The following is a 22,718-nucleotide window of genomic DNA, read 5'->3' as shown; positions in this document are numbered from 1 at the left end:
AGACATCAAAATGAAAGCAATGAGGAACTTGGCTACAGGAACTCTCAAATTTAATCTCTTTTGCAGTCTAATTCCTGTAGCGTGAAGAGCAGCCTGATCATATTGGCACTTTCAACTGCAATGTCAGGTTCATTTCAAAATTTAATACAACATGTTCGTCGTCACCACACTTCCTTCAGTCAGGACATCGATACCAACTGCCACCAGTTGGTGGTCTGAACAGATAGCTTGCTGAAAATGAAAATTCTCTCTCTAAACTTAAATAACTCAACTCAGGTATTATGTTTTTTGTTTCTGAAAGAGGACACTACTGCTTTCCACTACTGGATCTTTTAGCAATCTATCTAGGTAACAAAAAAATAAAAGAATATTTACTCACTGTTTGCTTCTGGAAAGACAGTAACATCACATGGATTTCAAGAGTAACTTCCCCAGCAGGAAAGAAAAACCAACAGATAAGAATCAAGACTACTGTTAATTCTGTCTAAGTATAAGCCATGCCTTGCACTGTTCGAGCCTACTTCCATTACACACTAGAATTAGGAGGTTGTCCATAACTGTCTCCCACACCTTTGCCCAGAACAGGTTTCTCCAAATATGGCCCCTGGACCAGTAGCACCAGCATCACCTAGGAAATGCAAATTTGTGGGCCCCATCTCAGACCTAACGAATCAGAAACTCTGGGGCAGGGCCTAGAAATCTGTCTTTTTACGTCTTCCAGGAGATTCCGATGTACACTAAAGTTTTAGAACAACTGCTCCAGAACAAAGGAGATAGAACAACATGTTACCAAACACAGTCTTCCTATACAAATAATCACATAGCCACCCAAAGGAAGTGTTTTCTTGTTTTTATTCATAAATATTGTACAGTATTCTGGAATTCATTACAAAATGAAAATATGAATAAACTATTTTTCACCCAGAAAGTAAGAAAATGCCTCAATTGTTGGAAAACAAGTCTAGGGGGAATGGTATGAGTTTCTGGGATTTCTTAACCAGAAAAGAAATAGGTTTCAACAGTGTTATTTTATATTTTCAAATGGAGGACAGAAGAAGTATATTGAAACCTTTTGGATATGACCAAACAATTGAAAAATGGTGTGGTTTGAAATACTGAATGAGCTCTCACCAGAGACCACATCATTTTTTCTTGGAAAGTGATTATAACAATTATCAATATGATATGATTTGAATTGGATTCTCTATCTCCTAAAGGATGGAGCGATTACATACCTTTCCAAGTATCTCTGCCTTAGTTTAAGTTGTCCCATGATCAAACCCTATGACAAAGATTCTTGGCTGAGTCTTTATTTGGGATGAATGCCAGAGAACCAGAAGAAAAGTGAGGACGTGCGACGGGAACGGGAAGGAGGCTGACAGAGCGTGTGTAATCAGGTTACTTACCATCTTGGGCAAGTGGGGCTTCGTCTCACTGTGGGACTCCAGGAAACAGCATAGAACACACACTTCTGGGTTATTCTAACTAAGTGACAAGGGAGCTGGGTATTTATACACCGACTCTCACTCATTGGTTGAAGGCTGCTCTCTGGGACCGTTACCTCTCTGTAACTTCTGACTGAATATGTGGGCAAAGCAGGCTCCAGAGGTCAGAGAACATTCTCAGGCAAAAAGATGTTGGAATTCGGGCACACACACAGAAACAACACCTGGCCACGGGGATCTGACAGGACACAACAGTGTCTGCTACAATCTACTAAGTGTCACTAAAAATCCGTTTTTCCCTGAATTTGCATGGCTAAGATAACATGTATGCCCATATTTTTCTCCCCTCCTTTGGTCTCTTGGGATGCTTGGCAATATAGTTCTTATATTCCCAAACCTTAACACTACAGTAAGTGGGTTTTTTTTTCTACTCAAAATAAATAAAACGAGTAAAAAACCTGAAAATATAAGAAAAAAATAGTTACTTCTTTTAGAAATTAAAAGACATATTCAATTACTATTATAATTTCCAGAATATACATCTTAATCAAATTTATACCTATTTCAGCCAAGGTGCCATTGCTCAAAACTTGCAGAAAATACTTAATTGAAATGTATTTTATAGCCTCTATATTCTCAGTGGTGCTTTTAATTGTGTAGAATCCCTTTAATAGGTTGAATCATTGCAGGAAGATACTGATGTGGCAAATAAATATCTACTGGAAATCTACACCTTGTCCTTCCTAAATCCAAGAAAATAAATACTGTGCTGAAATAGTAGGTAGAAAGTCTTATAAGAAAAAGAAAAAAGATACATATAAAGGACAAGACAACAGTCATTGACAAACATGACATACAGCCTGATAAAAAGATTTAAAACAATAATGACAACACAAAAGGAATTCTATTTAGAATTATGGTGAATCACAAAATTTTCAGACAAATAATTTCTTATCTGAATGGAGTTCAACTTTATTCTCACAGGTGAGCCAAAAAACACCTTTTTGAGATTACAAAACAAAAACAAAAAAATGACAAGAAACACAAAACTTCCAACTCCAATAACAGATTTTAAAATATTACTTTTTTTTAAAAAAAAGTAAGGTAAATGACTGCACTGGTTTGAATCTTTTATGTCCCCCACAACAGCCATGTTCTTTAATGTGATCTTGTGGGAGCAGATTTATTAGTCTTTTGATTAGGGTGGGACCTTTTGATTTGGTTGTTTTCATGGAGATGTGACCCACCCAACTGCAGAGAGACTTTTTGATTAGATCATTGCCATGGAGGGGTGATCTCACCCATTCAGTGATTAGTTCACTGGAGTCCTCTAAGAGAGCTCACAGAGAGAAGGAGCTCAGAGAAGCTGAGAGAGACATTTTGGAGAGAAGCTAAGATTTGTAATCTAAAGTTTGCCCCCAGGAGAAGCTAAGAGCCGACACAGACCCAGACGCTTGGAGATGCAGACAGAAAACTGTTTGGAGATGCTAAGCTAAAAGATGAAGACCGAGTTTGCCCCAGAGAAGCTAAGAGAGGACTCCCAGATACTCAGAGAGAAATGTCCTGGGAGATATACGGTTGCTGAGAGAGAAAAGCTAAGAGAAACAGAAGCCCAGAGACATTTTTGAGAAAGCCATTTTGAAACCAGAACCTGGGAGCAAAGGACCAGTAGACACCAGCCACATGCCTTTCCAGCTGACAGAGGTGTTCCGGACACCATCAGCATTTCTTCAGTGTATCCTCTTGTCGATACCCTAGTTTGGACACTTTTATGGCCTTAGAACTGTAAATTTGTAACCTAGTAAGTCCCCTTTATAAAAGCCAATCCCATTTCTAGTATTTTGCATAAAGGCAGCATTAGCAAAACAGAACAATGATTATTCTAGTCCACTTTCCATCAGAATCATCCTAAAAAAAATGTACTTAAGGTGTTAGAGCTTACAAACACACACCTTTTTAGCCAAGATTAAAGATCAGCATTCTTGGATTGTTCAAGGTTAATGATGCAAGGCGAGAACTGGTAGAAAAAAGTCTCTAAAATGAAAAGCCCAGTCACTTTAATGACGGGAAATCATTCCTCATGCTTGCTATGCAAATATATACACCACTTAAGGAAAATATTTACATGGTAAAGGCCTAGTGCAACTTGGAAAATAAGAAATCTTGTATGCAGGGGGGCACTGCATCAACACTGGAGAACTCTACATCCCATGTACCTGTCAGCATGTGAACTTTGTTCTTTCTGATGTATTACACTCTTCATCAGCCTTGGTATTTGCTCTCTACAAGTGTAGAACGCACATTACATTCTCTCTGAATACAGATGTTTGCAAGAATATACAGACACTTTTTTTTTTCCCAAAGACAGCCTATTTGGCATATTATGGAGCAAAGCAGATGGCGAAGGTTCAGGGTCTGACTGTTCCAGTAGGCAGCCTCATGTTTGTCCAATGACCTCGTGGAGTCATTTGTTCACTTTGCATTATGGAGACATGAAAGATGATAAATAATGGTTACTTGCTGGCTACCGAAAACAATGTCCACTGCACTGGCAATATGGAGATTTTCTAGCCTGTTCTGCAAAGATGACTCATAGTGGTAAACCTTCACCTACAGCCAAAGAAACCTACAACAACGAACCAGTCACGTTTTTAAGAGACTAAGTTTAAAATAGAGTGAATAAACTTGATACTCTAAGGGAGAAAAATGTAGGGCATGCATTTTGCATCACACACCATTTACATTTCAAAAGGGGCCCAATTTGAACATTTGAAATATAGGGATGGTACTTGTCGTTGTGAGGAGAAAAACCTGTGTATACCCTATACTCAGTAGACCTTTATTGACTCATACTAGTGATAAGATGTTGTTCCAAGGAGAGAAATCAAAGCTTATACACCAGTCAAAGAATTGGAAATCAGATGATAGATCATTCTCATTCATATACTCATTCATATAGTCCATTATGCGATTTTTTTCCTGAAAATACCCCTCACTCTATATTTTTGTTGTGGTTGCTGCAATCACAGGATTGGTTGAGAAACAGGAACTTCAGCAGCTGACTGGACAGTTCTGTTAACCTATCAAAGCAAAGATAGCTGTAGGAATTCATGGGTGGACACTCGGATCTTAGATATTCCAAAGTAGATCGCATTCTTAAACCAACCTACAAGGCTTAGCCATACCAAAGTGATATTTCCAGAGTTCTTAGCATTTTCTTCAAAGATTTTTAAATCCAATTTTTATTTAATTAATTGGACACATTCTAAGGTGGTTTTATCCTGATGGTGGGATCTCAGGGGGTTCCCCCTAACTCCAACATATATTTTTTATGTTTCCGAGTCAATGGCCTGAACCAACTTCTGGGGAATACATACACATCCTTCTAGTGTCAAGAATAACACCCAGAAAGACACGGTAAAAAGTCGTACATAATCCGGATTATGGCTATGAGGAAATCTCCTGACTACACAATCTGAATGGGATGAAGGTATTCTGTGAGGGTGTTGAATGTTCCTTTCTGTATATGGGATGTCGGCGTGAGTCAACATGGAGAAGCCAAAAACTGGACACGAAGCAAGTCACCTTGCAAATTACTACAGGCTTTAAATCTAATTTGATCCGATTTTTTTAATTAAAAATAGAGAAGACTTATGCCTTTTGGTCTCTTCCTTTCAGCTCTGAATAAATGCTCAAATAAACTCAGAGTGAGGAAAAGAAAACTATAAAATGTTACAAGAAAAAAAAATCACAGGAGACTTTAAATATGCCTCAAACCTTTTTCCCTCCAGGCATTTAAACAAGCATCAACAGTGCCATCAATTCCTGTAGCTATGGAAATACCCTGATAATATGCGGAGAGTCAAACAGGAGCACTTCTGAGCCAAATTCCTGTCATCAATCATCCAGAATCATGAAGAAGCTGAATTGTGAACAATGCAACCAGAACACATCTTCAGTTTCTTACTGGACCAAAGACTGCTTCAGCTATCTGGAGGCCGACATGTTCCTGTAAGTATAACTATGGCTATTGCCCTACAAATGAAGGAGTCATCCCAGGTATTCAAAAGCCACAGAGGGTTCATGGAGCTGATATGAACAAGTATTTATTCATACCTTTCCCCAAAGAAGTTGAAACAGTAGGTCAGAAACAGACAATTAGCCCTGTCACAGAAATAAGAAATAGAGCTCTACAATTGCTGTAAATGGCAAAATTGATACCTCTACAACTATTATAGAAGGCACAACACATATTGTAAAAGAAATCACCAGCCCTATGGATATAATATATCATGACAAACCTCTAGTACCTGCTATGAGACGACAAAGCGTGAGAGTCATTTGTCATTAGGTACCAACCAAACAAATGATCTTCCTGTTTCCTCAGCTATAGGATAAGTAAAAGAAGTAGTTATGATTATTCTAATCCTCATTATTACTTACATTTTTCAAAAGAATGGCTCTTTGCATAATTCCCCCAGGACCAAGCAAATAATAAATGCATATTATAATTAAAATAAGCTTATAGCTTATTTTGAATGGTTATGTGCTAGGTACTTCACCAATCACTTTTATATAATTAATTTCTCACAATCTTGAGTGAAAGGTAGGTTTGATTACACCACTTTACCACTGAAGGAAAGCATGCCTACACAAGTTAAATAATTTGCGGAGAACATCTAGGTGGTGAGTGTCAGAGTTGAAATTCCAACCTGTCTGACTCTAAAGTCCAGGTTATAAATCTCTATACTACTCCCCTTAAATTCAAAGAAAAGCAATAAAAAAAGTGGTCTTATTTGCTTCTATTAATAAACTAAAAGTGTTGCCACAATTCAAAAATTATTTAGTACTATCAAAAGTAACCACTATTAGTTTTAACTATTTCAGCAAAAAGGAATGCAGTAAATACAAGCTGTGATTATGCTCTATTTAATTAAACAATCATCTGGTTTCTCAGTGTAATTACACCAATTAATACATGAGAGAGAGGGAGGGAGGAAGGAAGGAAGGTTGTATGCTAATCCGGTGTGCAAAGGAAGTACTAAACATACTCAGCTAACATCTCCCAGACCTCAACTAACCCCTATTTTCCCCCTCTTGCTTGTCTGTGTGCAGGTGTTCTGTTTTTATTTCACAGGCAAGGGGAGAGATTAGGTTTCAACCATAAGAAATAAGCTACCCAGAAATGTTATGGCCATACCTTGAACCCAAAATTGGGAACAAGCAGCCCCAGCTGCTTTTCAAGGTGAAAACTCTGCACAAGGTTGCTTGATGTGTATTTTGCTCAGTGGCAGGGCACCCTCCCCCTGGAATACATAAAAACCTGACACTGGGTCAGCATAGGGTTCCTCATCTCTAACACAAAGTGGGGTATGCAGAGCTCCCAGCTACCGACCTAAACCTGAGCAGCTGGCCTCCCTGGGGGACTGGCCATGACGAGATCTCTTCTCCTGCTCCTCTGGACCCTCTGTGCTGTGTAAATAATAAAGTGGTCATTGCTGAAAGTTCTGTTGTGCCTGAGCCTGTGTTCTCACAATGCACTATAGTGACTTGCTGTATACTGTGTGCATGCTAATATCCACTCTGAATCTGCTATGTAATTTTTTTTTCGTTCTATGGATTATTTCACTCTACAAGTCAAAACATTTCACTCCAAATACTGAGAGCATTACAAACGGGGCTTCTCATGGCAGAACTGATTAATAGACATACCCTATATTCTTCCCAGAGACTGAATTTTTTTTTAAACTCTAGGATAAAGGCTTTAAATGTCACTTTTCTCATTTCCGCCTGACTTACATATTTTCTAAATCACCCTTCATTTCAAACAACCACTGTACTAGAAGCTCAATGATCAAGGAAATACACCATTGTTAACAGTTTTATAAACCCTGACAACTTGTATTTTAAAATGGTTCTTTAGAGATGTTAGTATTATTTCTAAAACTGATTCTAGTCTAATTTTATATAAATGAACGACACCTTTTTTATATAACTTGGAAGAAGTTGCAGGTTTGGAACTGTACAAGGTAGCATTTGTTAATAACATATAAAAACATGTCATATCGACCTTAAAAAAGGCTACTAAAACTTGTTTTGCATTGATAAATTGAAGACCAACTTATCTGTTTTCTGTTTGTCTGGAAAAACTAAAATCTTCAAAGAAATCTCTAGGTTCACTATATTCAATATATACACAATAAAAAGGTGTTATTTGTTATGGAGAATAAGGCCCCATATAAAGTAAAGACAGCCTACTTTACGGCAATGTACCAGGTAACTTGAAAGTAAATATTCAAAGGTAGGACAGTCTGTGCTTTTCTCCTTCAGGATAATGTCCTATTAAGGAATGGGCTGATGCAACTTAACACCACTTTTGCATCATTTCATACCTCGCTCATTCTTGCAGACGGCTTTCAGGATACGATGTCCCAGGCCACACTTTCCATGATCAGGGATACAGATCCCTTCAGTTGCCAGCCATCGGTAACACATTGGATCCTCACAAGGAACAGATTCCATCAAATGAGGGCAACGTCCGTCAGGCTGTGTGGATTCCACAAGGACATGACGCTGCCTTGTTCTAAATCCTAAAAAAGAAAGAAAAGTTTCACAAGACTTGACCCTCATCCAGCAAAGGAAAAGCAGCAGCAGTTGGGTATGAGGTAAAACTATCAAAAAGCTCTAAAGTGTATGTTATTTTGATGTATTTTATTTTGTGAGATATGGGAGAATGAGAAGAGAAAAGAAAGAACATGGATCCGAACTAGAGCAGGAAATCTATCTCCAAGAGTTTACAACATAGGAGTTGAAGAGAATGGACACTATCAAATGAAACAATGTGCATACTTACAATGGATTAAATAAAGCAGTAAAAATAAATGAAGACTTTCACAGAATTGCCTACAGAAAGATAAATCATGCTTTGGTTTTGCCATTGGTTCTGACATTCCTACTACTCTGTGTTAAGTTGAAATGCATCTACACTTTGCCTACACCTGGTGCCTGACCACTCATAGCATCCAGTCCTGAGATTTCCCTATAGCTTCACTGAGATTTCCATGTCAGCATGCCCTGTGAAGACAGCTCCTTTTTGGACTGTACTTGCCACACTGGCTGGACATGGGTCCCTGGACCATTATTCAGTTAAAAAAAAAAAAATTACTGTGGGCCTAGGCCCCAAGGTCTCACCAGTTGGAGACCATAATAAGGAAATAAATGGGACTTACATGCTTCCGGCCCACAGAGTCACAAACTCATGCCAATGAGAGTCAAGCAGACAAAAAATGAGGGAAATGGGGGCAACCAGAAGACCATAAGGAGTGGCAGGGTCTGTGGTGAAATGGACGGTTTGTGCTTGCTCTAAAATGGTTGGCTATTACTCAGCTTCCATTGACTGCTGCCACGAGAAAATATGAACTCTTTTACCAAATCTTCTGATTCTGTATAAGAAACCAAAAATTCAAGTTTTTTTTTTTTACACATGAAATCTCTCTAAGTGATAGAAACTAATTGAAATGTTGTAAAGAAAAAAAAAAGAGCTATATAATAAAATTGGTTATTCCTACCTTTCTAGCTTTCATATCTCATCTTCCATTATTTTATACACCAAATTCAACCACATGATTTAATTTCTTTAATTCATTTTTTAACAAAACCAATTGTTTGCACAGATAACACTTTACAGAATTATTATTCGTTTACTCTTTGTGGTCAATAAAGAAGTAAGAGACTCTAACAGGAAGACAGAGAGCACAAGAACAGTCAATTCCCAGAATGAGAGTTAGAAACCCCACCACCCTCTCCACAAAGGGGAAGGGAGAAGGGCAAATCGGGGAACACAGGAGGTGGCAAAGCCAGATACATCTCTTTCATAGTTTTGGCAGGGCTGTGCCTGTTTTCCAACCAAAGGTAATGAAATGAATCAAGTTCAAAGCACAGATGAAGGAAGACTGGCTTCTCTTAAACGCTGGGCCAAGGAGACTAGAACATGAGGAACACGTGGTTTTAGGCCACAAGAGGGAGCTGGGTTTCCTTATAACAATACAGGGCTGAGCAAGGGTTTTAGACAAAACAGTCGTAAGTGTTTTATTCAGGTCATCCTGGACTAGGGTAATCCACATCCTCCCTTTAAAAGAGACTTACTTTAGGGTCAGCCACCTATTGGGAGGCATCATTCAGTCGCTCAGAAACCAACCACATTCTCACAGCATTGCAAATGTTAAGGTCAGAAGTGGTAAAAGAAAAGAAACAACAGAAAAGGATGGCTTCTGTCCTGTTTCATATCTCTACATCTACATCATTAACTAATCAAAATAAAATGTGTGGAAGGGATGGCCTCAGGTCCCTTCCTAGCCCCTGGAGAAGAGAGGCAGGAAGTATCTAGGGGTCTAAACTACACTTGATGCACATCAAACCACAAGGACCTCTGAGCTCCTGCTGCCTCAGAGCTTGAATGACCTCTGTTAAACATCATGCCCTCTATTACTTATAAGGCCCATATGCCACTTATTTGCTTTCTTAATGTTTGTGCTTGTTTATTTTTACCTTTGCGCAAGACCCAGCATGTATCCACATGATTTACATAGTTTGGCAACCTGCTGAAAGTTGAGAACAGAAACTTAGCAATCTTTGGGAAGAGATTTTTGGGGTGCCCTGTTACATGGGGCTTAATACCAATGAGGGGGCATGTAGTTTTCCTCTATAAACCAAGTTGAATCCATCTCACATTAAATAGATTACATCGCCTCAGTCAATAAATTCTCTCAGTCTTTCATTTGTGGCGCCCTTGTCCTGACCCTAACTAGGATCAAAACACAGCACAAGCTCAGCATTAAAACAGAAACCTTGGATTCTCTTGTTAGCACTTAACTAATCACAAGTTGACATTCAGGCCTGCAATAGACATCAGGCTTCCCCAAGGTGCTTCTCTCCCGAAAGAGGTACAACAGCCAAGTCCACAGAGGCTGAGGCCAGCCAACCGCTCTCCCTCATTTACTGAAATCCACATTAATCAGATTGTGTCATTAATTAAACATTAACTACTGTGTGCAAATCATTGTACTATACTGTGGGGAACCACAGGAGGAAAAGAAAATATAGGTCTATTCTTTGTAGAACATATAATCCAACTAGGGGAAAAGGCACATGCATTAAGTATCTTCCATCTTAGTAGTGACAGCTACTTTATTTATATTACCCCAAAATAGTAAATCTCCAAAGTGATTTCATAAATTTCTATTCCCATTTTATAATCATGGAAACTAAGGCTAGAAGACATTTTATTACTTCTCCAAAGGCACATTACTAATTAAGTGGCTGTGCACAACATTCAGCTGAGGTCTTTCTGAGTCCCTGCCCCCTCACCAGAAAGGAGTTAAATTCAACTTCTGTGCACATTGTGTTCCAGCACCACTTCATAAAGTATACCTGAAAGGGACCATGGAGCATTTCCTCAAATCAAAGGTTGAATTTTAGGCACTATGTAGCAGGAAGGAGTTATAAGAATAGCTTCCTGATCAGATACTATTCACCTGTAGTGAAACACTAATATTTGCAAGGTTTAATTTTTTTCTACGAAGCAAAGAATTTTGACTTAGTGTATATTCTATGGGAGATAATTAGAAAGAAGAAAATAGTGGGACGGAGAATGAATAGTAGAAGGAAAAGTGTGGATGGAAGAAGAGGGGCCAATGATTTTTAATTGAAGGAACGGAAGACTTAAGAATCAGGAGAGTAAACCCAGGCCTGAGGACTGTATTTCTGGATGTGCTAGTGGCCCAGAAGTGAGCTATCCATGGGCAGCACCATGACTCAACAACAACCCCATTGGAATGGGTTTGAAGACATATCCAGCAGGTCAAACAAATATGGCAGAAGCTTATTCCATCCTAAGGCTTCCATTTACTCTGCATCTCTCTCAGCCCTGGACTTTGGGGTAACAACTTTGAATTAAAGAACCTGAACAGCACTGAATCTTTGATTCTAACTCTTTCAAAATCAGCCACCATTCCTGCAGGGGTAGCATTTAAAACTACCATTATTAATTTACACCCTGTTGTGAAGAGAGATAATAAGTAGCAGCAATGATAGGGTGATTGCAAGCATGAAAACCCTCAATCCTTAGTATGAGAAGTAGGCAGAGTCCCCCTAAACCCCACCCCACCACACAAAGAAACATGAGGAAAAAAAGAAACAGAAAAAGACTGTCTCTTGGCATATATATTACCTGTGACAAAGCAAAATGATTTTATACACATCTCATTAAAAGTAGATACTAGCTAGCAGGGCAAGGATGGAGAATGGAATCTTTCCCCATTATTATTATATAAGATCTAGAACATGTATTTTCCTACTTTAGTGTGTCATCTAAATTGATTTGCTTCAGAGCATAAAAGACTGTCTCTATAGAGACAATCCTGGCTTCTAGTTTCAAAATGTCTTTTCCTATGGGGAATTTTAGGACTAACGTTGCTGGTTTTGGGGGAAGATACTGTATCAGGAGAGGGATTCATCAAAGTCTTATCACAGAAACAGCCGTCTACTGTGACACCACATAGGCAAAGATCCATCAAATGCCTCTTTACAGCAACTTCTGTGGACAGGGTCGCCTTTCTAGAATATGTCTGAAAAGGATAAAGATTTCATATCAATGTATGTGTATGTATCAAAAAGGATTTTTAAAAATATATCATACCTATGTGTGGAGTTTGTCCATCATCAATTTTCAGGCTCTCCTTTATATAACTGTAATTATAGCTCTCTGGGAGTGTCTCAAAGATAAAGCAATAAATGATAAAACCTCTGAAAGGCATCCTGGCTTCACATGACAAGTACCAACCTGCCGAGCACTGGTCCCTTGTTTGCCTGTCATCGACCTGACGGGAGGTGCAGAGACTGCACACGAGGGCTGATTCTCTCTTGCACTCTGACAACAACAAATGCTAGATGATTCCTGATTGAAGGGCATCTGACTAAGAATGACAGTAATTGAAGGTAATTTCTATAATAACTAATTTCTTCCATTACATAATCAAACATTTCCTGCTTTCCCATCCTTTCTACTATTTTTTTTAAAGTCAACAAAGGGAACATACCAAAGCAATAATACAGCGGCTGAGAGAAAGACTAGAGGAAGCGATCAAACTAATTATCTCTGATTTTCACGATTATTTTCTTGCTGTTGTCATCTGCCTGTTTTTGCCTCAAATATTCCACCTCCCTACACACACACACACACACAGCTGCCCTTTATAAAAAAATATATACTATTTAGAAAAGCAGGAGTGTCCTAGATTTCTGCTAAGGAGTTCACTGCATTTCTTTATGGGTGGGATTCAAATATGAAGCTGCCAACACCCCAGTTTATATCCCAGAGATTTTTGATGTTAAATACATGAGCCTGTGCACCCTAACCTCCACAGAATTCAAACCTACATTTAGTTTGTGCCAGTCAGTGACTCTGGCAAAACTCATAGTACAGTCATAGAACAGACCATGGTTCAGAGAATCTCAGAACTCATGCTCACAAATCAGTAGAAAGAACCAGGAGATTACTTGCTGTTGTCATAACACACCTGGACTCCTTGTAGACACAGAATCATTTCCCTAGAGGGAAAACTCCATCCTTTGTTTTCCCCAAGAGGAATAAGAGGCAGGTGGTTCTGGCAGGTTTATAAAAAAAACCTTAAAAATCAAAATTCTCCCTGCTCTGAGGAAGCATTTATAAAACAGCAAACCCCACCTCCACCTCTTACCCACCCCCAGACCTGAGTAACAATCATTGTGAGCTTCAGACTCTCCTGTCTGCGATCACTTACTGCCAAGGGTGGATCATTTAGCCCCAATATCAGCCCTTATAAAACGCAGACTAATTCTCATCAATTCTAGCATGTCACTCAACTCTGAAGGAGGCTGCTATAACATTAGCACTTTCAAGTAAAAGGTTCTTTTGCCTCTACCCTTTCCTCCAGCCCCAAAGGTTGAGCCTCCCTTTGAAAAAATGGCAAAATTCTTTTGTTTGGGGCATAAAACACACATCCCGGACACCTAATGCTCTCAAGCTCTTCTTTGGCCCAGCCTTCCCCCTCACACAACTTCATTCTAATTTTCCTCTTTCTCCAAAGACAACACATTGATGTAAGACATATTCCATGCCCCATTCCTCATCTCCTAAATCAGTGCAATGATTTGCTTGCAAGGGTAATGGTCAACACTGGCTAATGTGGTGCACAGCAAGCAGAGGGTCTCCCTGCTAACCTTAGGACTGGATTAGTAACCTGACCCAATCTGCTATAGGCTTATGAAGGAAATCAGCTAAGGAAGGCAGGCGTTTGAGAGGACACTGGAATGAAGAGATGGGAACCTAGGTCCTTAGTGTGGGCCTAGCCATTATTAAATCACTATGAGATTTTGGGCAAACTGCTTTACTTCTCTGCACTTCAATGTTGGCATTGTATGAAGCATTGTGTGCTTGCTGAGCCTAAAAGCTGATGCAAAGTTGGGCAGTGTCTGAGCAAAGATGCATCAGGGCATATGTGCAGGGCCTGAAACTTTTACAAAACGGGAATAGGAGCCAGTGACGACAGTTTGTCATGAGAGCATCTTGAAAGAATGGAGCGAATGGAATGAGTTTCCTAGCTAAGTTCCATGTACCCATTCTGAGATATGTAGAAAAGAAAGACTGAAACACAAGTTAAAAGAACAACTTTTCATAAGGTGAAAATTTGGGCAGAAGTGAAAAAATGAAACCTAAAATTAGGAAAAGGAGTGTTCTATAAATTACCATTCAGAATCTGGCTCCAAGACAGTGAGACAAAAAGGGACAAAGCATGCCATCAACACCTATTAAAACCTGCCCCCTAGCATGGCTTCCACCTTCATGTAGTACCAGTGCCTCATTCCTCCTTGAGGGCTGTGGGACCTGAACAGGGCAGCCCTTTTTAGGCTTCAGAGGTGGACACATGCCCAGGACCTGGCCAATCAAAACCCTCATCCCCAGCCAGAGCGATTGGTTCAGGGATGAGCACATGACACAAAGCAGCCAATGAGATTCAACTCTGGGACTCTCACTGGAACTACTGGGGAAGACATTTCTTTCTACTCTATTTACCATCTAAAATGAAAATAAATGCTGAGCATCACATTTTGGTGAAGGGCCTTCCAAGAGTGAGTCTAACACAGAGAAAAATATAATGAAGAGAAGGAGAAACACAGAATTATTAAAGTAAAGAAACAATGAGAGAAAGCCTGAGACCTGGAGACCTCAGTCATACTTTTTTTTTTTAATCAGATAATATTTGTTTACTTATAAATAAAGCATCTTTACAAAAAAGATTAAAGAGTAAGAAAATCTTCTAGATTAGAAAACCAGAAGAGTTATTTTATTCCAGTGAGTCTGGAGCTATTTCTCAGTGATTCCATCAAATACAGCCTCCATTGTTTGTTTACTTCATCCCAGACCAATTTTACCCTTGATAGCTGAGTTGGTGAAGGTGGTGCCTCATTTCACATGCACAGATTCTCACTCATATTTTTGAATGCAGCCCTACTTTGCCTTCTATATTCAGCCACATCAGCTTAAAAAAATCCCCCTCTTTTAGTTTTAAGCCAGTCTGAATTGGGTGTCTGTCACCTACAACCCATAGTGTTCCAAATACCATAAGGCCATGTGGCACGATGGTGCCATGTGTACAGCTTTGAAAGCAAGGGGAGGCAGCACTTTACACAGAAAAAATTGCACCTGTAGGGACAGCAATGACCACAGTGGTGGGGAATGTCCCAGTCCAGTCTCATAGGAGTTGCGAGAGAGTGAACTTAAACAGCAGCCCAGGTGGAACATGGAGCAGTGGTTCTAAGAACATGTAAGTCACTCTGGGAATTTTCAGAAGCAGCTACAAGAAACTTGCAAGGTCCTATTATACATGTGTGACCACAAGGCCACAAACTGTGAGCATTAACATTAATAGGAACTTATTTGTATTGATAAGCTGAAGCAGCCCAGGAACATTCTGGGTGAAGTTCAAATGAGGGAACAGCACTTGGCCGCCACTAAGTCCCATTTGGATCCAGATTTCTATGATTAGAAGAAAGAATTAAAGTTCATTTTTTTCCCTGCCCTAAACTCAACACACATCTTCCTCTTCCACCTTACAGTGAAAAAGTCAGAATAAAGGGAAAAGCTAAGGGGCTTAGGGGCATAAATCTGGGCATACTCTTTTGTGCCCATAAGCACTCAGGAGGCCATTGAAATGCAAGTTTTTGAATGGATACAGCTCTAAGCTGAACGCAGGGAGCTGGGAAAGCCAGCTTGGCAGCATAAAGTGCCTGGCCACCATTTAGTCTACCTATATCGTACCATGTGATAAGGATTAGAGCTTGACTAACCTAACTTCTGGAATGCCCCTGAATATTTCTTTCTAGCATCGCCATTTAAGGGACCACAATATCGACAGAAACTGAAGGGCCAATGAAAGAATAGGCAAAATGTCACTAAAAGTGAACTTCTGAAGATGGAGATGAGTGTATTTTAACCACAAACTAAAGAAAACAACACTATAGAGGCCTACAAAGTTAAACAGGAACATAAAGTTTGCAGATTTTACTTTAGGCCTAAGGATGATATAAGAAAATCAACAATGTACATAATGCCCCTTGTGAAAATCTGAAATATAACACTAAATTCAGCATGAGATAATAAGAAAATAAATTTTTAAAATTTCAAAACACTTTTCTGATGTGATTAAAAAAAACATGTCTAATTTCCTTAGTATAATCACCATATATATACACACACATATCCATAAGTATATAACAATAAGTTAAACTAAATTTAATAACAGTTATTTCACCAGCTAGGAGTCTAACTGGAAGGTCAATCAAGGTTGTATTCTGTGCTCACAGAAATGTCCCCAACTGTTTCTGTAACAACTGAATGTGGTCCAGCTTGAGCCGATTATCCACATTTTACAAACATATTTTCCTAAGCAGGCTTAATCAGCTACTTGGCCACAAAAATAAGTATGTGTACACTGGAAGTAAACAAAGCGTGCATGTGCACATACACACACAAGCACTCACCTTTTCTCCCCTGAGGATCGCGGCAGTTTTCATGGATGCACAGGCCCCAGGCTGACCAGGAAGATACTATGCAGTCTGTGGAACAAGGGATATTGCAGAGCTGGGAGGGTGAAGGGGCGAGTCCCACGCATAATGTCTTTTCCACAGGTCTAGAGACTAAAAGACAAAATAAAATAGTGGCTCATGTCACATTTATAGATATCATTACCATCGTTCCTACCTTTATCTGTGTGTCTGCTTTGCTTATATCAGTGTTACAGTTAAAAAGAAAATGCACAAATGAAACATCAGCACTCTAAAATACTCAGTGCTTAGTTCTATGTTAACACTTTGAATGAGGAAAGGCAAAAAAAGACAGGGACAAAGGACAGGCACTTGAGTTTCCTGCTTTGCAGACTATTCCCTGGGAACCTGAGACAACTGGAAATATCATAGGTACAAATTATCTAGAGTTATGACTTAAAAAATATTAAGTGGCCTTGTGAAGTTTCAAGATGAATCTATCTTGACTATATAAATGACTGGGTCACTGTGAAAAAATCAAAATTGAACCCCTGCAGTGGGGTGTTTAGCATAACCAATCTACTGCTGTGACTCCCCTGAGGGGTGGTGCTCAAGAAGACTCCGAAGAAAAATGATTCTGAGAATAAGAAAACTCAGGATGTGTGACTGTGGAACTGGCCCCTGGAAATCAGTTTCATTAGCGAGGCTACCCAGAGGCGTAAGGCAGAGTCTGAGAAGCCACGGGGAAAGACAAAGTAGCAGCCTCCGGCTCCTCCCAGTGTGCAGAGGGGCCCGACCCGGGTTACTTCAGCATGAAGAGACCACCTGTCCACCAGTGGCTCTTACCAAGTGCTCCTCTGGGGGCAGACCCGTTCTGGGTACCTTGTAAATGCACAAATGAAGGAAAAGACATCATCTCAATCCTTGTGGAGATGAAGAGTAACAGGAGCTGGGACAGCAGTACCAGAAAACTACACAATAAGAACACAGCCAGACACGTAAGAACACAGCCAGCCTTGCGCAGAGTGGCCCCATGCTAAAGAGGAGTTGGGAGGAATTCAGAGTTTGTGAGCAAATAGTTTAAGTTTAGTGTTTATCTTATGGACTAGCTTGTGCTATCCTCTAAGTATTTCCTATATGCTATTTCTGACTCTTTAAACAGATTAAGAAGGCCCCAAAGGCAGAGACTGGCAAGACAGGACTGGATGGTCGATTATATACTCCTATTTAGACATGTTCTTCATCTTCATCTGCGCCCCTATGGATGTCAGCCCATTGTAAATCCCTTGAAGATGTTCTTTTTAGTTAAGGTATGGCCCAACTGAATTAGGTTGGGACTTACTCTGAATTCTTGGACTCCTTTTTAAACGGAAGCAAATCAGACGTAATCAGAGAAAGCCATGGGGAGGAGTAGGAAGCCAGAAGTCAACAGAACGGAAAGAGAAAGGAAAAGAGATCACCATGTGATGCAAGACAGGGACACAAGCCGATGAGCCCAAGGATTGCTGGCAGCCAGCAAGAGAATGTCACGAACTTGGGGAGAAAGTAGCACCTTGCCAGTACCTTGATTTTCAACTTCTACTGCCCTCCACCCCCAAACCTTGAACCAATCAATTCCCATTGTTTATGCCAAATCATTGTGTGGTATTTGTTATAGCAGCCTGGTAAATCAAGACACCCTTTACATCAGTATACCAATTAAATCTGGCAAAGGTGACAATAAATCTCAGCTTTGACCGGCAAAACTTTGAACATAAATCAAAGAGACAGCAAAATTAAACAAACACCCTCATGAAAAAACTAACCCATAGGGGAAAAAAAGTGTTCCTAATAGATAATGAGGCAGCTTGAGGTGCTTATGAGGGTGAAATTTTTTAAAAAGTTGCAGAGAAAAAAAAATAATTTATATATTTTAAATTAATTTCCCAGTTTTCCAAAAGGATTTGACCTAACTTAAAATAAAATGCAGAGGCAAAGTAAGATTGCCAAGATAAATGTCAGATTGAAAGCCCCGTCGAAGTGACAGAGAAATGTCGAGAGAACAGATATTGGGAGAAAGCAATAAGGGCTAACTGGGAAGGCTGAGGATAGGTGGTGATCAAGTCAAGATTGTGCTGGCAACGATGACAGCAGGTTGATGAGGCTGGAGTGACCAAAGGGGAGTATACATTTAACATACTGATTAACACTGAGTGAAGAAGCACCTCGGAGATGGGGGAGGGGTTTGTGATTTCCTTCCCAGGAGTGAGGAAGACAAGACACACAAGACAGTCACTCATTGAATAAACCATGCATTCGCTCCAAAGCCATTTACTGAGTATCCAGTACAATTCAGGCCATCTTACAGGGGGCCCACTTTCAAGGAGCTCTCAGTCTAGAAAGGTGAGTCACAGAGCATATTAGCAGAGTTGATGGGAAGATGTGCTTCAGAGCATCAAGTAAGTAGAAAGCTTCATGGCTGTAAGTCTCAGACAAAAGCGAGTTTGGATATTGGCTCCTGCTTGTTAGCATGTGTTCTCACAAACTCAAACTTTAGTTCCAAAAAGAAAACCATGGTGACAATGGAAAAGGAAGTAGGGCATGTAAATTGATTAATCTAGTTATTCAATAAACATATATAGAGCATATCAGGCACTGGCATAAACGTCTTATAAACATCAGTTTGTTTAACCTACATAATTTTCCTTTGAAACAATATCTCTCATTTTAAAATGAGGAAACTGAGGCACAAAAATGTTAACTCATGTTTCTGGCTAATGAGCAGTGGTGCTAGGGTTGGATATAGGTAGTCTGGACCCAGAGTCCTCGTTCTTAACCACTGTGCTATGTGGAGTTGTCACTGATCCCTCACCCTACACTTATTAAGTGTCTGCTGGATGCTGGCACTGCGTTAGGTGCTGAAGCCACAACATCAAGAAAAACAGACAGTCTCCACCCTCATTGAGCTGATATCCCATTGTGAGTTCATACTAATCATGCACGAGTCCTTGAGCCCGATGACAAGACAGGACATCTGTTGCTGCCACTCCTTCCTTTGCCTGGCCATCTCCCTCAAACACAAGATTTTAAGTGTCTGATGGTAAGTGCTGAGAATATCCCCCCAAATCCCCCTAATCCAACACCTAGAAGAGAGCTGCTGCCTCAGTTTCTGTACTTGAGATTGGGCCTTGCAGCTAGAATGCCTCAATCAGCCAGAGCACCTCCCAGGCGCACAGTAGACTAAATCCTCTAGAAGCTCCAGAATGTGTGTGCAGGAACGGCTTCAGGATGGCAGTGTGGTTGGAAAAGGGCTGGGGAACTTGTTCTAAAGCTGAGTTTGTCAAGAACATATGCTGTTTTTTACACAGATATGTTTTTGGAAGGCTGTTAAGGATTATTGAGGTGTACGGGGTTAAGTCCCCCAAGGTGCCCCTTTGCTAAATATTTGACTGTCAGTTAGTTGACTCCTGGACACCAGGTACTCTTTAGAGAAGCTACGAAAACAGGAAGGGGCATGGAATGCTGGTGAAGAATAGGAAGGGAATTCCCTGGGGGCTCCTACATGTCATAACTGGAGGCCAGCGGTGGGAGTGAGGCCATTTGTCGCAGCAGTCACGCTTCTTCAGCACCTGCTGCTTTGATAGACAGTGGATCTTCATCCAGATCAATAAATTCTTCTATTCCCAGATGACATGTCTAAGATGCTTCATTTAGGCACTGAATCAATGTGTTTATTTCAAACCATCTCTATCACGGACCCCCTGGGCTACATTTGTTCTAGAAATAAATCGTAAGTAAGTCACAAAGCACTTACCAGCTTCAAACCACTTAGGCAATCATCTTCCTGAGAATAGAGAACACAGGAAATTTCTAGACCTATTGATGGTTAGAGTTCCTTGGCAGCCTTAGAGCTCTTCTAATTCAATTCATCAGTTTTACAGAAATGAGTTCTAAAGACTTCACGTGGTATCTCCAGGTTTCCTCAACAAGTCCAGGGCAGAGCAAAGCCTGAGCTTTGTCTGCTGAATCCCAGTCACTGGCTCACCTCCACCTGTGTTTTCTTTACTTGGGTTTTCCTTCCATGGATTGAAGCATCAGACAGGACAGATGAGGTCATTTGTACCAAGGATTCTATTTTTTATGAATCACAGTAACCACAACTAGAGGCAGCCAAAGACCCAAGAACCCTGCAGGTCCAACATAATGAAATCCAAGTCCTCTCTCTCCTTTGCTGCTGCAAAACTCCAAACCTCTCCCAGGCCTCCCCCAGGGAGGAAGTAGTGAGACCAAATTTAGCTCCACTTCAAATGGTTATTTACTTTTATTTGTGGTTATTCTCTTTGTAATTTAAAATTATCTCAGGGAGGGAGGGCATTGCCTGGGTATGAAGGAGTTGGTTGGTCTATGAGTTCGCTCTTCACTGAGCTCTCATGCTCCTTTGGTCAAACTCTAGCCATGCAGCTTGTAGTAAGAATGTGCTGCTTTTCTACTCACCTGCATTCCTTTCTCTGAATCCACTGACTTAACTCATTTTATTTCTAGTAACTAACTCAAGTCTTGTCTAATGCAATGAGCTCTAATTGGCTGCCTATTCAAGTTCAGGCCTGTGTTTGCCCCACTTTTTCCAGCTGCCTTTCAGACTACTTCACCTTGAAGCTTCTGCCATTCCTGCATTAACCAATTGTCTGGCCAGATAAGCATTAATCAAGGTCTTACAAGTTATTTTTGGCTTCCTAGGTAATGAAGTTAGTCCCCATAGAGATCTCTCATAGCCCTAAACTGTTAGAACCAAAATAACTTATAACTTATGTAAATTAAGATCATTACATAGCAGTATCTTCCTAAATGCTAAGGAATATGTTACAAAATTGTAAGTGATTGCACATATGAAATACTAATTAATATTTTGGTGCCTAACCTCGGACTTTTCATTTGCAATATAAAATTATTAAATTGGCCTGCCTTATAAGAAATGTTGAAGTAAGGTACTAATAATTGCAAAGCTGACTTAAATAATGAATTACGCCATGAACAGAATGTTAATTATCAAGTAGGAAAATGTGCTGGGTAGGTGATACCTTAAATGTTAAAAAAACAAAATCTGTTCTTAATTCTAGGAATGTACAAAGTTCATGACTTTTCTTAATGACAAATGATCTCAGATGAGCACATAAATTTAGTCCAAATGAATTGTAATTAAGAAGAAAAATGTCTGTTGTGATCATTAATAATTGACTGCCATTGTAAAGAAAAATGAGTACCTTCAGATTTTATTCTCTAAAACTAAATCAAGCTCTAATCCAAACTAATTTGAATTAGCACAGAAATAAGTAATTCTGGCAAAGATTCAATAAAAGTATATTAACTCCCCTCCCCAACTGATGACCATTTTGTAAGACCTAAATACTGATGTTTTTCAACTCCCAAAAGGAATTCTAAATGAAGGTGCATAATACTATTTAATTAATTATAAATAACTACATATCCCTTGGTAGTTTAAAAAATGAGTAATATTTCCTTGAAAAGAGAGTCATTATGGGAGCAAACTGTATTTTCTTATTCTTTTTTATATCTATTATTTCATTAAAAATTAAGTCATCCTTTAAAAATTCAGAAAGGGTTGAGGTAATTGTGCCATGGGATAATGGAGCTCATCTTTCCTTTAAGATCAAGAAACAAGTACCTTGAAGATGGTCAAGAAATTAGTCCCCAAATAATGAATTTTTTCCCAAGCATTTTTAAGCAGGTAGAGAAGGAAAAACTACTACTAATAATAAAGGTACTGCTAACTTCCTGAAAATCTCCAAAACTTGGATGGCTTTGCCGGCTTTCTATTTTAGGGTGGCCTAAGTTTTACATGCAACACATTTGCATCTTCCAGTGATTTTACATAAGATATTTGATTTCTAGAATGGCATCAAGCTGCAAAAAGAAGTTCGACAAAGAAGTTCTATTCGTTTCAATTTTCCAGATCCAATGCAGGCACTGTAAACGCCAACGGGAATTCTCACTCAAGGACTCAGGGCCCCCTAGTTCTAGGGCTCTCCAAGGTACAACTATAATAGAAACTGCAATCGCCTAAACTTAATTCAAAACTAATGAAGGGGCCTACTTATGTAAAAATGCACTTTCTAAATGATTTTTGAGAAACAATATTGCCTCTGACATATTCATTTAGGGAGTATACTGCCTTGGCAGGAATTCAATCCACCT

At 39.6% G+C, this 22,718-nt stretch overlaps 1 protein-coding gene across 7 annotated transcripts in view; it reads right to left on the bottom strand.

The window, feature by feature from the left end:
- Positions 1-22,718, bottom strand: part of THSD7B (thrombospondin type 1 domain containing 7B) — a 952,777-nt gene that overhangs the window by 543,541 nt on the left and 386,518 nt on the right. For all 7 annotated transcript variants that reach the window (XM_037848906.1, XM_037848908.1, XM_037848910.1 and 4 more), the window contains 2 exons: positions 16,524-16,679; positions 7,838-8,035 (listed from right to left, as the gene is read on the bottom strand). In XM_037848906.1, the coding sequence (XP_037704834.1) occupies positions 7,838-8,035; positions 16,524-16,679 (354 nt within the window). The remainder of the gene's footprint in view (positions 1-7,837; positions 8,036-16,523; positions 16,680-22,718) is intronic.

This window comes from Choloepus didactylus, chromosome 9 (assembly GCF_015220235.1).
Source record: "Choloepus didactylus isolate mChoDid1 chromosome 9, mChoDid1.pri, whole genome shotgun sequence".
NCBI lineage: Eukaryota > Metazoa > Chordata > Mammalia > Pilosa > Megalonychidae > Choloepus > Choloepus didactylus.
Note: the sequence above shows the minus strand (reverse complement) of the source record. Positions and strands in the feature narration are given on the sequence as shown.